General features: G+C 50.4%; 1 protein-coding gene across 1 annotated transcript in view; it reads left to right on the top strand.

The window, feature by feature from the left end:
• MOV10L1 (Mov10 like RNA helicase 1) overlaps window positions 1-16,104 on the top strand; it is a 933,047-nt gene that overhangs the window by 599,240 nt on the left and 317,703 nt on the right. Inside the window, exon 23 of the mRNA XM_069227566.1 lies at window positions 124-297. Coding sequence (XP_069083667.1) covers window positions 124-297 — 174 coding nt within the window. The remainder of the gene's footprint in view (window positions 1-123; window positions 298-16,104) is intronic.

Consider the following 16,104-nt stretch of genomic DNA (forward strand, 5'->3'; position numbering starts at 1 on the left):
AATTCAGTTTTATGCTAACTGAGGCAGAATAGATTAAGTAACTATGATTCCTGAATGTTTTGCACATCGTTTTTCTTTTTGGGATTATTTTTTTGTTCATAATTATTATATGTCTTTCTCCAGGTTACAAAGCTTTTGAAAAACTATAGGTCACATCCTGCTTTGCTTGATCTACCCTCCAAACTGTTTTATCACAAAGAGCTTGAGGTGTGTGCTGATCCTGCTGTAGTAAATTCCCTGTCAACTTGGGATAAACTACCGAGAAAACATTTTCCGCTGATCTTCCATGGAGTGAGGGTAGGTACAAACCTTGTATTAGTACAGTGAATATATTCAAAGTAACACATATTCTCACATTAAAAGCACCTTAAAAAGCACTGTATTGGTAATAGCCCTCGACTGTTCAGAAAATGCTACTAATCTACTGAATAGAAAATGTTCATTGTGAGATAATTTAGCTGCACCATGTGAGGAGAGAAGTTTCCTTTTTGTGCACTCACCTCTATTTTATGTGGTCTGATGATGGGAGCTTTTGAACTCTGCACATTGTAGCACTGTTGCCTAGGCCTCAGAGATTGTGCTCTGACCCCTAAAAAATAGTAAAATTGGATAATCTGTCATATTTAAGTTTGCAATAAGGCCATAGTCTATGGCGCAGGAAAATACACCAATGACATGAAAAGTGTCACCTGTAGACTGCAGCACGTGTTATGTCATCCACTAGGTTACCTGTGTAGCATTACTCAGGCAGCTTTTAATTCTGCAGGTAAGCCTGAAAAAATTACCATTTTTGACATGAAAGAATTATACTATTAACTATTATTATTAAAAATTACTCCTAAATAGGCCTTTCAGCCCACAACATCCAAGAGTTCTACATGCAAGAATTTAGGCCCTCATTATGACCTTGGCGGTAAATACTGAATACTGCCACGCTGACTGCCGCCAGCATGCCGCCGCGGAGACGGACATCTGTCTGCCAGATTATGACACATACAGGGAGTGCAGAATTATTAGGCAAATGAGTATTTTGACCACATCATCCTCTTTATGCATGTTGTCTTACTCCAAGCTGTATAGGCTCGAAAGCCTACTACCAATTAAGCATATTAGGTGATGTGCATCTCTGTAATGAGAAGGGGTGTGGTCTAATGACATCAACACCCTATATCAGGTGTGCATAATTATTAGGCAACTTCCTTTCCTTTGGCAAAATGGGTCAAAAGAAGGACTTGACAGGCTCAGAAAAGTCAAAAATAGTGAGATATCTTGCAGAGGGATGCAGCACTCTTAAAATTGCAAAGCTTCTGAAGCGTGATCATCGAACAATCAAGCGTTTCATTCAAAATAGTCAACAGGGTCGCAAGAAGCGTGTGGAAAAATCAAGGCGCAAAATAACTGCCCATGTACTGAGAAAAGTCAAGCGTGCAGCTGCCACGATGCCACTTGCCACCAGTTTGGCCATATTTCAGAGCTGCAACATCACTGGAGTGCCCAAAAGCACAAGGTGTGCAATACTCAGAGACATGGCCAAGGTAAGAAAGGCTGAAAGACGACCACCACTGAACAAGACACACAAGCTGAAACGTCAAGACTGGGCCAAGAAATATCTCAAGACTGAATTTTCTAAGGTTTTATGGACTGCTGAAATGAGAGTGATTCTTGATGGGCCAGATGGATGGGCCCGTGGCTGGATTGGTAAAGGGCAGAGAGCTCCAGTCCGACTCAGACGCCAGCAAGGTGGAGGTGGAGTACTGGTTTGGGCTGGTATCATCAAAGATGAGCTTGTGGGGCCTTTTCGGGTTGAGGATGGAGTCAAGCTCAACTCCCAGTCCTACTGCCAGTTCCTGGAAGACACCTTCTTCAAGCAGTGGTACAGGAAGAAGTCTGCATCCTTCAAGAAAAACATGATTTTCATGCAGGACAATGCTCCATCACACGCGTCCAAGTACTCCACAGCGTGGCTGGCAAGAAAGGGTATAAAAGAAGGAAATCTAATGACATGGCCTCCTTGTTCACCTGATCTGAACCCCATTGAGAACCTGTGGTCCATCATCAAATGTGAGATTTACAAGGAGGGAAAACAGTACACCTCTCTGAACAGTGTCTGGGAGGCTGTGGTTGCTGCTGCACGCAATGTTGATGGTGAACAGATCAAAACACTGACAGAATCCATGGATGGCAGGCTTTTGAGTGTCCTTGCAAAGAAAGGTGGCTATATTGGTCACTGATTTGTTTTTGTTTTGTTTTTGAATGTCAGAAATGTATATTTGTGAATGTTGAGATGTTATATTGGTTTCACTGGTAATAATAAATAATTGAAATGGGTATATATTTGTTTTTTGTTAAGTTGCCTAATAATTATGCACAGTAATAGTCACCTGCACACACAGATATCCCCCTAACATAGCTAAAACTAAAAACAAACTAAAAACTACTTCCAAAAGTATTCAGCTTTGATATTAATGAGTTTTTTGGGTTCATTGAGAACATGGTTGTTGTTCAATAATAAAATTAATCCTCAAAAATACAACTTGCCTAATAATTCTGCACTCCCTGTACATACAAAATCAACAGAAAACAGCCACAACTACAAATCCGCCAGACCCACTGAACGTGATAAACTGTCAGTTCTACGACCCATACTGTTACGCCACCAATACTACGCCCTCCAAATAATGACCCACAATTCACCACAGCGGACATTGAACGGTGGTAAACCATTGGCGGTGAACACCGCTGCAGCAGAAATGGCAACCCAAATACTAAACAAGGCAACATTGGCCAGAACAAAAACCCCACACCTGACACAAATACACACACACACCCACCAACAGCACTATAAAACACTACATCACCAACAATCCTTTGCTAACACAAGAAGGCAGCTACACTTTTGCAACGCCAATCCAAACGAGAACTGCAGACGCATATCACAACTACCTAGTCATCCGACACGCACCACACGCCCCACCACATCACACATCACCCTCAGCACAACGTACACACACACCACACAACACCCATGTCCCCACAAAGGCACCCCTGTTTCACCAATGAGGAGTTGCAGGTCATGGTTGAGGAAATAGTCAGGGTAGAGCCACAGCTGTTTGGAGCACAGGTCCAGCAGATTTCCATTGCCAAGAAGATGGAGTTATGGTGGAGGATCGTGAACAGGGTGAACGCTGTGGGACTACATCGACGCACAAGGGACGACATGCGGAAGAGGTTGAACGACCCACGGGGAAGGTGCGTTCCATTGCAGCAAGGCACCAGCTCGCCATCAGGAGGTCTGGTGGTGGACCCCCACCTCCTCCCCCACAGCTGACAGCATGGGAGGAGCAAGTCTTGGCAATCCTGAGAGACTCATTGGAGTAGCCGGAGGACTGGACACTCTTGAGTCAACATTTACTACCTATCACCCCACCATACCTGCATGCCACCACAACCCCTCACCCTGACACCCATCACCCCACTTCTTCCCACAAAGTGCACCACCACAATAATCAATATGAAATGTCAAGTCCTGCATGCCGTATCCACTGCATGCACATCCCTTCCAGCCCTGCATGTACACCCACCACCAATGCATGCACAGCATGAAAAACTAACAACCCCACAGTCCATCACCATACACAACCAAAGGTGGCAGGGCAACAGCAATAACATTGGCGAAGCTTGTGATGCAGAATATATCACAGACATGTAGCATAATACACCAATTACATCCCCACAGGTGCCCCAACCAATCTCAATGGCTAGGAGATGTCACGGCTACTCAGTCTGCCACCTGAAGATTCCCCCAGTGATGATAGCAACTCTGGTGCTCTCGATCTGGATAAACCCCCTGGCCCATCAGGGACCACTGGTGAGTCGGCTACCACATCCGACACCCAGTCCACTACAGAGCTTTCCCCTCAGAATCCAACACCACAGCAGCCACCCACCATCCCCAGACCTCTGTCCCCAGGATACGTCAATCAGTAGTGTGCCCACCTGTACAGGGACCCCATTCCACACCTCACAGGCAAGACAATGAGGGTCCTGGGGTCAGTGGGAGTGGGCACACTGTTCAGGGGGCCAGGTTCGGTCAGAGGACAGCTGTGCAGCTGGGGGAGAACAGGCCCAGGGAACCGACTGCCCAGGAGACACTCACTAATGTCCTGGGGGCTTGCCAACAATCCCAGGACAAGATGGGTCAGGTGTTAAACATCATGCAGGAGAACCAGCGGCAGCAGAGGGTACACCACCAGGACATCAAGCAAGAATTGCAGGCCCTGAATACCACCATGGTCTCCATTGCAGGAGTGCTGGGTGACATGACCATCATCATGAGGGAGTACACAGCACACCAACTGGCCCCTTCCACTAGCCAGTGTACTGACCAGCCGTCCACATCTGCTGCAGCTAGTGGACAGGAGGCCCTCCCCCAGGTCACCAGCACCCCTCCCCCTGCAGAAGGTGAACCACCCCGCAAATGGTCCCTGCAACCAAGACAGACAGCAGAGACCGTTGCCAAGACCACCGCCAGGAAATGAGCTCTCCTGAATGTCCCCCTTGTGTCACACTGTCATCTTGTCCACTTTGAACTGCCATTACTCCCCTTCTAATGGGCCCTTGGACACTGTACCTGTGCAACAAACAAACTGACCCACTACACTGGACTTTTCCTAACCATCACCCCACTCTATTGCACTTTGCATTGTATACCAATTTTTATTAAACACCCTTGGACACAACTTGAGTAATAGTGCTTTATCTGAAGGTAATGTATAAAGTATTGAACTGTAATTAACTGCATGATGTTGATCCAGACTACATATGTGTTTCAGCAGTCTGTACACATCACAGCATTACACTGTTGTAACCGCAGCAACATCTGCAATAAGGGAAGGCATACATGACAGGTGGGATACAAAGGTAGTGACTGGTATTATGCTACAGCCACACAGCACAACACTGAAATGGAGAAACATTCTTACCTGAGTGTCATTGGCAGTACTGCTGTATTATATATGTCCTGCTGTCCACATCCTCCTCCTCTTCTTTCTCCTCCTCCTTCTCCTCCTTCTCTTCCTCATTCTCACTGTCCTCAGTGTCCACTGCTTCCACAGTTGCATTGTCACCCTCCTCCTCCTGCAGGTAGGGCACATGGCGTCTGAGTGCCAAGTTGTGCAACATGCAGCATACAACAACAATCCTGCAGACCTTCTCAGGGGAGTAGCATAGGGATCCACCTGTCAGATGGAGGCACCTGAACCTGGCTCCAGGAGACTGAAGGTCCTTTCAACAATCCTCCTGGTACGCCCATGACCATCATTGTACCTATTCTCGGCCACTGTTCTCGGATTCCTTTCAGGGGTAAGGAGCCAGGACAGGTTTGGGTAGCTGGAATCATCTGCAAGAAGTGAGGGACACACATTAGCCTTGAACAATGGCAGGGGGTATGACTCCTGAAGGCATACACTGACATACATTGGGTGGGGACTCAGGCTCAGCTATAAGACACACTCAGTGCCTCTGTAGTTGTGCCATCAGCTGTGGGATGCACCGACCCAGGATACTTGGCAGTGACCTGGGAGATGTAGTGGTCAGCAAGGCACACCATCTGGACATTGAGTGAGTGGAAACTCTTTCTATTCCTTTACACTTGTTCATTGGCCCTGGCGGGGACTAAGGCAATATGGGTCCTGTCAATGGCCCCAATAACATGTGGTGTATGTCCCATTGCCTAGAATCCAGCCTTCACAGTGGGTAATTCATCTACTTGGGGGAATACGATGTAGCTGCACATGTTTGAGCAAGGCTGCCAAAACCCTTGCAAGCACAATAGAGAACATTGACTGTGACATTCCTGCAGCCAAGCCCACTGTCACCTGGAAATAGCCAGTTGTCAGGAAATGGAGCACCCAGAGTACCTGCAAAAGAGGGGGTATTACTGTTGTGCAACAGATAGCAGATCAGGCTTCAGTTGTGCACACTGCTCTGTGATTGTAGCCCTTTCCAGACGATAGGTGAGTATGATGTGCCTGTCCTCCAGTGTAGCCAAGTCCACAAGAGGTCTGTACACGGCTGCTTGCCTCCTCCTTCTATTCCTCCACATGGTTGGTACCTAAGGGACCCAAAAGTAAGAAGGGAGTGACAATCTGAACTATGAACACACTACAGCAGTGTACACATAGCATGCTTGTATGTTGGACACTGGGATCGTCTAGGTGTGTACATTCGACTACAATGACGCACTATGTACTAGCAGTAGAAAATGGCAACTGCCTGTCCTGTATGGACAGGGACAGGTGGAAGTGGCCTCACCCCACCAGCGTTCGCGTCATGGCGGGAGGCGGTTTGCACCACCGTGTGATTCCTCATTGGCTAACATGGCCCTCTATGGAGTATGGGAACCAATGATCAACGCCGGCGGTGACGATGTTCATCGCCGCAGATATGAATGCCATATTCTTTCTACCACTTCACTTGATTCCTTACTTTCCGCAGGACGACGTCTCCACTGCGTGTGCTGCTGTGACCTGTGTCTGGAATCTGCCATGGCCTGTGCATCAGGGGAAAGGGCCCCAGCCTTCACGTCGGAGGAGTAGGAGAGGCTCGTGGATGGGGTCCTACCCCTGTATGGGCAGTTGTATGGGCCTCCAGACCAACAGGTGAATACATGATGGGTACGTTGCATGCGACATGGCTGCATGTAGGTGTGTGTGTGTGCTGGCAATGTACCATTTGGGGGGGTACGGCTGGTGGCAGTGTTAATGCAGAGGTATGGGTCATGTGTGTGCCTGATGAGGGGCACTTGCAGTTTCAAGACCGTATCTGTGACAGGCTGGATTGTTTGGTTCATGGTGTCCCTCTGTTTGTGTTTCCTCTGCAGGTCAACGCCCATCAGAAGAAGGGGGTTGTAGTGTGCCATCGCCAAGGACATGTGGACCCTGGGAGTCCATAGCTGGGCAGAGCACCCATTGCAGGAAACGGGTGGAGGACCTGAGGCACTGGGCCTGGAAGACCACGGAGCCCCAGCTGGGGATGGTCTCCCAACGAGGGAGGGGTGCCCATTGGAGCCTGACCCCCCTGATGGCCCTCGTACTGGTGGTGGCCTACCCAGAGCTGGATGGGCGTTTGAGGGCATCACAGCAGCCACAAGGGGGTGAGTACAGTGTGTTTGACAACCATCTCTGTTGCCTGGCATGGGATTTGGGTGCAGGGTACTAGTCAGTGGATGCCCCAATATGCCAGTTTAGACACTGCTGCATGGTCCAACTTAGGTTTATTGGATGAAATGCATGTTTTGATAGCTAGGTAGATGGCTTTCCATGGCAGACAGGGCTTAGTTGGTCCCAATTGGTGTGCAGATGGCAGTATTTGGCTCCTACCTTCTGTGGTACTTAGCCAATGGTATGCCAGTGTGTTTCATACTGCCCCTTCTCAGTCTGTGTGTGACAGTGATGTGTATGCCATATGTCCTGTTGGTGCTGTGATTGATTCTGTGCTCCCTTTCTCCCCCGCCTTCCCGCCCCCCATCCTTTTGTCATCCTGTACATGTCTGCATTAGCATCATCTGGCGAAGGAGCAGGAGCACTGGCGAATGAGGCAGCTTCAGCCCACAGGACCCAGGAGGCAGAGTCCAACGATGCCGAGGGGACCAGTGGGACGGAGGGCAAGGGGAGGACCACGGGAGGGGGCAGGAGCTGATACAACTGACTCTGATTCCTCCTCCGATGGGAGCTCCCTGGTGGTGGTGGACCCCTATGGGACTACCCCTGCTACAGGTTCTACCAGCACCCCCGTACCAGCACCACCGTCCCAGTAGCCCCCCACTGAGTTGCTCATGCCCGCTCACCCAGGAGGGTAGATATCTCCATTGCCCCAGGCACCTCAGGCCCTGCCCCAGTAGCCCTATTGCCCTCAGTGAGGAGGCAATTGCCCTCCTGAGATCAATCTCCGTAGGACAGTCAACCATAGTGAATGCCATCCAGGGGCTGTCATCCCAGATGCAGCAATGCAGTGCTTTCCTGGAGGGCATTCACGGTGGCTTGGTGGCCCTACAGAGATCGATTGAGGCTCTGGCCTCTAAACTGATGGCAGCCAGTGTCCAGTCCTAGTCTCCTCACTCTAAACCCATCCCACAAACACATTGTGACAAACATGCACACAAAACAACAGACAAGACTCTCACAGACAAACACAGGCAGCACATTTCAGTCCACAAGCACTCACACAGCCAACACACAGATGCACACACAACATCATCCACTGTCCCAATGTCTCCCCCTCCTCCCTCACAGTCACATCCACCCTCACACCTGCATGCACTACATAAACAGTCCCTGAACCTGCCAACCGCACAGTCTTGCCCAGTCACCACAACTTGCAGACATGCACCCCACACATCACATGCGCAGTCACCACCATCACCACCTTATGCAGCACACCCACCTCACTTGCAGACACCACCACAACAAGCATCCACAGGTCCTGTTTGACCTCCCCAACCCTGTCTGCCCCTCCCTCCAAAGACACACAAACGCTCACACTCGGACCCTCCAACAGACATCCACCTCACAGACGCGGAGTCCTACAACCACTCCGTCTACCCCCACTCCCATCCCAACTACCACATCCCGCCCATTGGCACTAAGAAGCTTTTCCTTTCCCACCTTGACCACTTCCACCGCCCCCCCCCCCCCCACCCCCCATCCTGCCCATAAGAGGAGGGTCCCAGCCCAGTACCTCCAGCACCCGGTCTGACCCTGTTCCACCCCCAAAGTCTTTAGCTGCCACTAAGGGGCACATGAGTGGGACGTCGACCGCCTGCCCGAAGAACACTCCTCCGCCCCCAAAACGGAGGGCTAAAGTGCCACCCCCTTCCAAACAAAAAGCCAAAACCAAGGAGCCACCTTCAAAACCAAAGGCCAAGGAGACCCCTCCCAAAACAAAGGCCAAGGAGACCCCACCCAAAACTAAGGCCAAGAATTTCTCCTCCCAAACCAGATGCCAAGGAGCCCCCTCCCGATGAGAAGCCCCCCCCCCCCCCCCCCACCCTCCCCCTGAGGTTCCTGCCCATTTCCAACATGATGCTCCTGAAAAATGGAGTCTCAATGTTGTCAGGAGTCAAGTTGGGGCTTGGACTTTGCCCTGTGGTCGTTACAGACTTTGAACTGGCTATTGTGCCTGCATGTAAGTATGCAGTTCTATATTTTTTGGATGTGGGCTCTTCATTCAACAGGATTACAGTGGTTGGAACAGAGATATTTGTCCTGGCTTTCTTTGCTCCTAGGCTCTGTTACTGTTGTTTAACTCTGCAGATGGTTGTGGGGGTGTGGTGTGTATGGTGTGTGTCGTGCTTGTTTGTGTATCACTCTCCCCTCCCTCCCTCCCTTGTTTGCTAGGGGGCTGTACCCACTGTTGTGTTCTTTGCCGGCGTTGGTGCTCCAGGACGGCCATGGCGTGGTACAACATCAGGAAGACTTGCAGTTCAGGTTTCATGGCAGCTGCCGACTCCTCTGTCTCTCTGGAGGTGAGTGTCTCCATTTATATGTTTTTTCCACCACTCTTTTGGTGGCGTTGCTACTGCTCCGGAAATCCTGGTGGTGTGCTATGTCATAATATGGTGGGCGGATCCTTGTCTTCCGCCTGCCTGTAGGTGGCTACTGCCGTGTTCAGTTGTCGTACCGCACTGGTGGTTGGTGTGGTACATTGGTTGTCTGTGGGAGGGATCACCGCCATGGTCATTATTTGGCATCATTCCAGCTGGCACTGGCGACAGTACTAATTCCATCGCCGGCTTGGCAGTCACCTGACCGACAAGGTCATAATGAGGGCCGTAGTGTTGGCATGTACCTACAGTCACTAGCCCTCAAAAGCAATTTCCACTGTAAAAATGCAATAGCTGTCCCAGTTCTCTGCTGTCTTTGGTCTGGGACAAGCTACCAGAATAAATTAACCTCTATTTTTCATGTTTATTAAACATCCAATGCAGCGGTGAAGCCATTTTTTAAATAAACATTTAGGAAAAATGATATAAAAAGTTAGACATTGTCTGCTTAACCTCTGTTTATCTTCTAATTATCATCAGCCTGCCAGCAGCTGGCCTCTTAGACCTTATAGCTGGGAGATCTGGGTGTGAGGTATGTGACTCCAGTCAGCTCTGGATGAGCCGCTGGGGAAAGTTCTGGAACTTCATTAACCTTAAAGGGATTTAAATAAGGCCTGCCCATTCGTATTCAAGTATAAAGGGTTGCCTGGGGAAGAGAAGCTCTGTTCCCTGGGCCCATCTATAGCCAGCTGTGCACCAGTCCAGTGGGAGGAGGTCCCAGATGTGAGGACTTCGCCAGCTGTGAAACTTGGATTTCTGCCACGTGGAGCTTTTCCCACCTAAACCAACAGATTCAGCGGGCCCTCATCCAGTGCCTGTTAGACTTCAAGTAGACTATGCCAGATACAACTTTCAACCTTGCCCAGGGCAGGATTTTCACTTTCATTTCAGAGACTGAGTGTAGGAAGCTGGCCTGGTGTTTGGTGGGTACCTAAAGTACTTACACCTTATTCCAGGTATGCCTCATTAGTGAAGAGTATGCATTGTCTAAAAGCCAGGCTCTCTAGAGGTAGCTGTGGATGAGCAGCTAAGGCTTAACTAGGAGACACCACCCGGGATGCAGGATCCACGCAGCTCCGGACGAGAGGAGATCCACGCAGCTGGTCGTTGCTGTAGGTGCCTGCTGATGTGTGGTAGGATGTTTCATCACAAGCCTAACTTCTGCAGTATCAGTCCCAGTAATTTGTTTTCCCTCAAAAGAAAATTGAACCTCTTGGTACTTGTACCATCAGTCTTTGAACCCCCATACCCAAACCCAGACATGATTGCTACAAACTCAGAGGGCCACCTATGTATAATCGATCAAGGACAGTTATCTGAAATGGGTTTGTTAAACTAATGGCATGTGCAACCCAACTTTGACATTGAATTAACAAAATGTTGACAACAACTTGTGTTTTTAGAACTTGTCATAGATGTCTTCTAGCCACAAATGTCTGTAATAATCTTATCTGTTAGAGATTTCTAGTTGCAGATTCCTTACCTTAGAATTTCCCCCTAGTATCCGACTTGATCCGGAGATTGTTCTTCAAGCAGTACCCTTGTGCGCCGTCAGGTGAAGTCTGTCAACTCCACGTTTGTCATTGGCATCGTGATGACATCGCAGTTGTATATAGTCCCCACCTCGGCACTCTGGCGTAAGTTCTTTTCTTTCAGCACAAGCCTACGTTCAGATTTGGAGAAGAGCTACCATCAGTGGCTTTTTGACTGAGTTTTCAACCTTTTTGTCGAAGGTTTTGACTCTCTTGGTACGTCAAGATGTCTTCCCGCAAGACCAGATTCAAGCCGTGTGGCTCCTGTCACCGCATGATGCAGGTGGTAGATCCGCACCTTGTGTCGTCATGGTCCCTAGGAGCATGACCACAGGCCGAAGTTGTGCTCCAAGTGAACCCAAAGGCTTTGGGGGAGTTGTCCCTAAAGCTCATGGCAGCCGGACGCTCCGCTCATTTCGGTTCCAGTCCCATTCGAGAGGAAGGCCACAAGACCATTCACGGAGCCACCACCACTCGTCTTCGTCCCGCTCCAAATCGTTGTGACATTCAAGTCATAAGAAAAAGCTGAAGAAGAACAAACGTTCTTTTACTTCACCCTGTCGCTCTGAGGAGCGTTGACGCTGTAGGCTTCTGTCCCTGGAGGCTGCTTCTGAGTCAGACCCCACGCCTCCCTGAGTTTCTGGGAGCCGGAGCCACAGTGCCCAACTCAGCGAGTTTTACGAGGCCATGCGCCTCATATTTGGGCAGACCGACCCACCTGTGATGCCTTCAGGCCCAGTACAGTCGAAGAGGGCCCCCTGAGGTTCTGCACCAGCGGCTTCTGCTCTGGAGAGCACCTCAGGATTCGTTATCAGATCCATACCGACGCTGTTCATGCCATCGCGACCTTCCATGGCACCGGTAAAGATGTTGACGCTTCCAATGCTGGTCATGCCCACGATAGACGTTAACCCCATACATACCTGGGGCCGGACCAACACCGATCAGTACTGATTCAGTCTTTAAAAGGGCCTTTGTTCCCCAGGCTGGATCCTGACCCGTATACTTATGGGTACGGTGAGAGTGTGGAGGGGTCGCATTGTTCATGCTGAGGTCAGGCAGCCAGGAGCGAGTCATGCACGATTTGCGCAGACTCCTGGCTGTCCAGGTTGAGTGTCAATCAGTGGCACCTCGTCACAGAGAGGGATGGGATCAGCAGTCTCTCTGACCCCATCCCACTCTGTGACGAAGTTGGGACTACTGCCTTCCCTCATTGGGAAGGCAGTAGTCCCAATCCTCCTGGGACCTCCAAGGCTGAAGGTAAGTGTGTGTGTGTGATTTTTTTTTAATGAATGTTTTGTGCGTGCGTGTATGTTTGAATGTTGATGAGCATTGTTAATGGGTGTGCGTCCGTGTGTGTGAAAGTGTGTGTGTGCTTCCCTCCCGCCCCCCCTCCGCCCTAAAACTGCCGGCCGCCACTGGTTTACACCTACCCTGTTCATAATGCCCCAGTGGGATTTTACCCTGGTACTCACCTACATTATGGGGGTCATTCTAACCCTGGCGGTAAAAACCGCCAGGGCGAATGACCGCGGTAGCACCGCCAACAGGCTGGCGGTGCACCGCTGGGCATTCTGACCGCGGCGGTTCAGCCGCGGCCAGAAACGGAAAGTCGGCGGTGTACCGCCGACTTTCCGCTGCCCTTGAGAATCCTCCATGGCAGCAGAGCGCGCTCCGCCGCCATGGGGATTCTGACACCCCCTACTGCCATCCTGTTCCTGGCGGGTCTCCCGCCAGGAACAGGATGGCAGTAGGGGGTGCCGCGGGGCCCCTGGGGGCCCCTGCAGTGCCCATGCCAATGGCATGGGCACTGCAGGGGCACCCGTAAGAGGGCCCCGAAAAGAATTTCAGTGTCTGCCTAGCAGACACTGAAATTCGCGACGGGTGCTACTGCACCCGTCGCACTCCAGCAACTCTGCCGGCTCCATTCGGAGCCGGCTTCATCGTTGCTGGGTCTTTCCCGCTGTGCTGGCGGGCGTCCTTTTGGCGGTCGCCCGCCAGCACAGCGGGAAAGCCAGAATGGCCGCCGCGGTCTTGTGACCACGGTGCGGTCATTTGGCGGTAACCGCATGGCGGGCGGCGACCGCCGCCCGCCGCGGTTAGAATCAGGCCCTATGTGTGCTCCCTTTCAGCCACTTTATAAATGTCATTTTTGGCTTCTTTCTTTAAAAACAGCCTTTCTTGTAGCCATCACTGTAGGAAGCTGGCCTGGTTTGTGTTGAATACCTATAGTGTTATCACCTTATTCCAGGTATCCCCTACTAGTGAGGTGTAGGCAGTGTTTAGGAAACCAGGGCTCTATAGAGGTAGCTGTAGATAAACAGCTAAGACTTATCTAGGAGACATGCAAAGCGTATGCATTACTACTAGAACCACACAGTGTTACAAAAACTGAAGGTACTTTATTATAGTAATGCAAATACTAGAACACCGAATAGCCAATTCCCCAACTGGAGGTGAGTAAACACACTGTTACATCAGTAAATAGCATAGAAAGCAATAGGCATTAGTAAAAGCAATAGCAAATAGCGAGGGCCCTAGGGGAGGGGCAAACCAGAGACTAACAAGCAGTTGTAATGCAACGGGTCTCGCGTTTGCTTGAGTTAGAGCTATTCACGTTTTAAACTCCTAACTGGTCTTTTCTTGCAAAATAAACTAAAAAGTAAAACAGTTTCACATAAGCGAGCCGACGGCCACCATGAAGCGTGACAAACACACAAAAGGAAATAGAAGTTTGCTCTCAGTGAAATGTATCTGCAAAAGTGCAGTTATGCATGCAACTATCCATGTAACCGGGTCGATTTCATTCAAAGCGCTCTACCGCTGCCCAGCGCTGCCTGTGAAATAAAGAGAAAAAAGTAGTTCAGAAACCATACAGAAAACATGTAGCCTCTTATGTTTTCAGTAGTTGACCAATGCTCTCGAGAGGGGCTAAAGTTCAGTAGCAGGGAGTTGGAGGAACTAGGAACCCCAAGAAGTGAGTACCAGAGTGACCCCCAGCGACCAGGAGAGCAGAGGTACGAACCTGGTGTTCCTTAAAACCAGCAGAAGGACTTTGGAAAAGGATTATGCAAAACCCAACTAAGACTGGAAGAATCCAAAGGCGGACCTGAAAGAAGAGGACCTGCAAAGGAAGGAGACCAAGTCGAGTTCGAGTTGGAGTGTCCGGTTTTGGCAGGAGCCACTACCCGCCCTTCTGTGGATGCAGGACCAGGTTGATGATGGACAAAGAAAGTCAACAGTGCAGCACAGGAGCCGAAGAGTAGTCCCAGAAGTGATGCCCCACGTTGAAGGTCGGGATGCAGTTGGTTAGTGGTGCTGGAGAACCACCAACAAACCTTGGCAAATGCAAGCATCGAAGAAGAAGGTTTGCAAAGCTGAAGAGGACCAGCAATGTCCAGGGGACTCAATCCAAAGAGGGAAGTCTGGGGTGACTCTCAGCAGCTGGGAGAGTCACAAGAAGAGGAGGCAGCCCCCATAGGCAACCCACTGACAGTAGGCACAGGAGTCGCAGTGAGGCCCACTGAGCACACCTGGAGTTTCGCAGGAGACTCTGCGTTGCAGAAAGAAGTGCTAGAGGCGGGGCTACACGAAGCTTGAAGATCCCTTGGAGGAGGAACAACCAAGCCTTAGTAGCTGCAAGAGTCGCAGTGCACAGGAGTACTGTCCTGCAAGGAGAAGCAAGTGCTTACAGTCTCCCAAGTTGGACAGCTGGTAGAGAGGACCAAGGGGACCACTCCAGATCACCACCTGTAATGCAGGATCCACGCAGCTTCAGAGGAGAGAAGATCCACACAGCCGGTTGTTGTTGCAGTTGGTGCCTGCGGATGCAGGGGAGTGACTCCTTCACTCCACTGGAGATTCTTCTTACTTGTTGTGCAGGCTGAAGACTCGCTGCCCTCAGAGGATGCACAGCCAGGGAAATGTTGCAGTTACTGTGAGGAGCCGGAGAAACAAAGTTGCAGAGCGGAGTTGTCGCTAAAGTTGCAGATAGTTGGTTCCTGTATGATCCTGTTGCAGTTCCGGTGGCCAGAAAATGAAGTAAATGTTGCAGAGGAGTCCTGCCGGAATCTTCCATGTTAAAACTAATGACCGACCCAAGATGGAGACCCCAAATAGTCCATCAATGGGCATTGGTCATCTCGCAGGGTGACCACCTATCAGGAGGGGTCTGTGACGTCACCTACTTGACCTGGCCGCTCACCTGCTTCGAGGGGCCTCTGCCCACCTTGGATTCAAGATGGCAGAATCAAGTGGACACCTGGAGAAGCTCTGAGCACAACCCTTAGGGTGGTGATGGACAGGGGAGTGGTCATTCCCCTTTCCTTTTTCCAGTTTCGCCCCAGAGCAGGGACTGGAGGTCCCTGGACTGATTCAAACCAGTTCATGCAAGGAGGGCACCAAATGTAGAGGGCAGAAACCTCTCTGTGGGGTGGCAGCTGTGCGGGCTGCCCGGAAAACCCCAGAAGACTGGTCGGAGGAATGCTGGGGGTCCTGTAAGGAGCCCCAGAGTACATGGAAGCATACAACCAATACTGGCAACAGTATTTGGGTGTGAGTCTGACATGTTTGATATCAAACCTGCCCAGGTTCGGAGTTACCATTATGTAGCTGAATACAGGTGTCCAGTACACGAGTAAAAGGGCGTCCCCACATTTACGCAGTCCAGTGTAATGGAGCTGAAGTTTGTAGGGGCACCTCTGCACATGGAGGGGTGTTCTCATACACAGGTGCCTGCACCCTGCCCTCTGGGCTACGTGGGCCTACCATAGAGGTGACTTACAGTGACCTGTAGTGAAAGGGTGGATGCACCTTTTCATGCAGGTTGCAATGGCACGCCTGCAGACACATTTTGCATGGGCTCCCATGGGTGGCACAGTACATTCTGCAGCCCATGGGGAACACCTGGTGCCTCAATGCCCTGGGTACCTAAGTATCATATATTAGGGACTTGTATGGGGCAGCAGTATG

The sequence above is a fragment of the Pleurodeles waltl genome, chromosome 4_1 (assembly GCF_031143425.1).
Source record: "Pleurodeles waltl isolate 20211129_DDA chromosome 4_1, aPleWal1.hap1.20221129, whole genome shotgun sequence".
Classification (NCBI taxonomy): Eukaryota; Metazoa; Chordata; class Amphibia; order Caudata; family Salamandridae; genus Pleurodeles; species Pleurodeles waltl.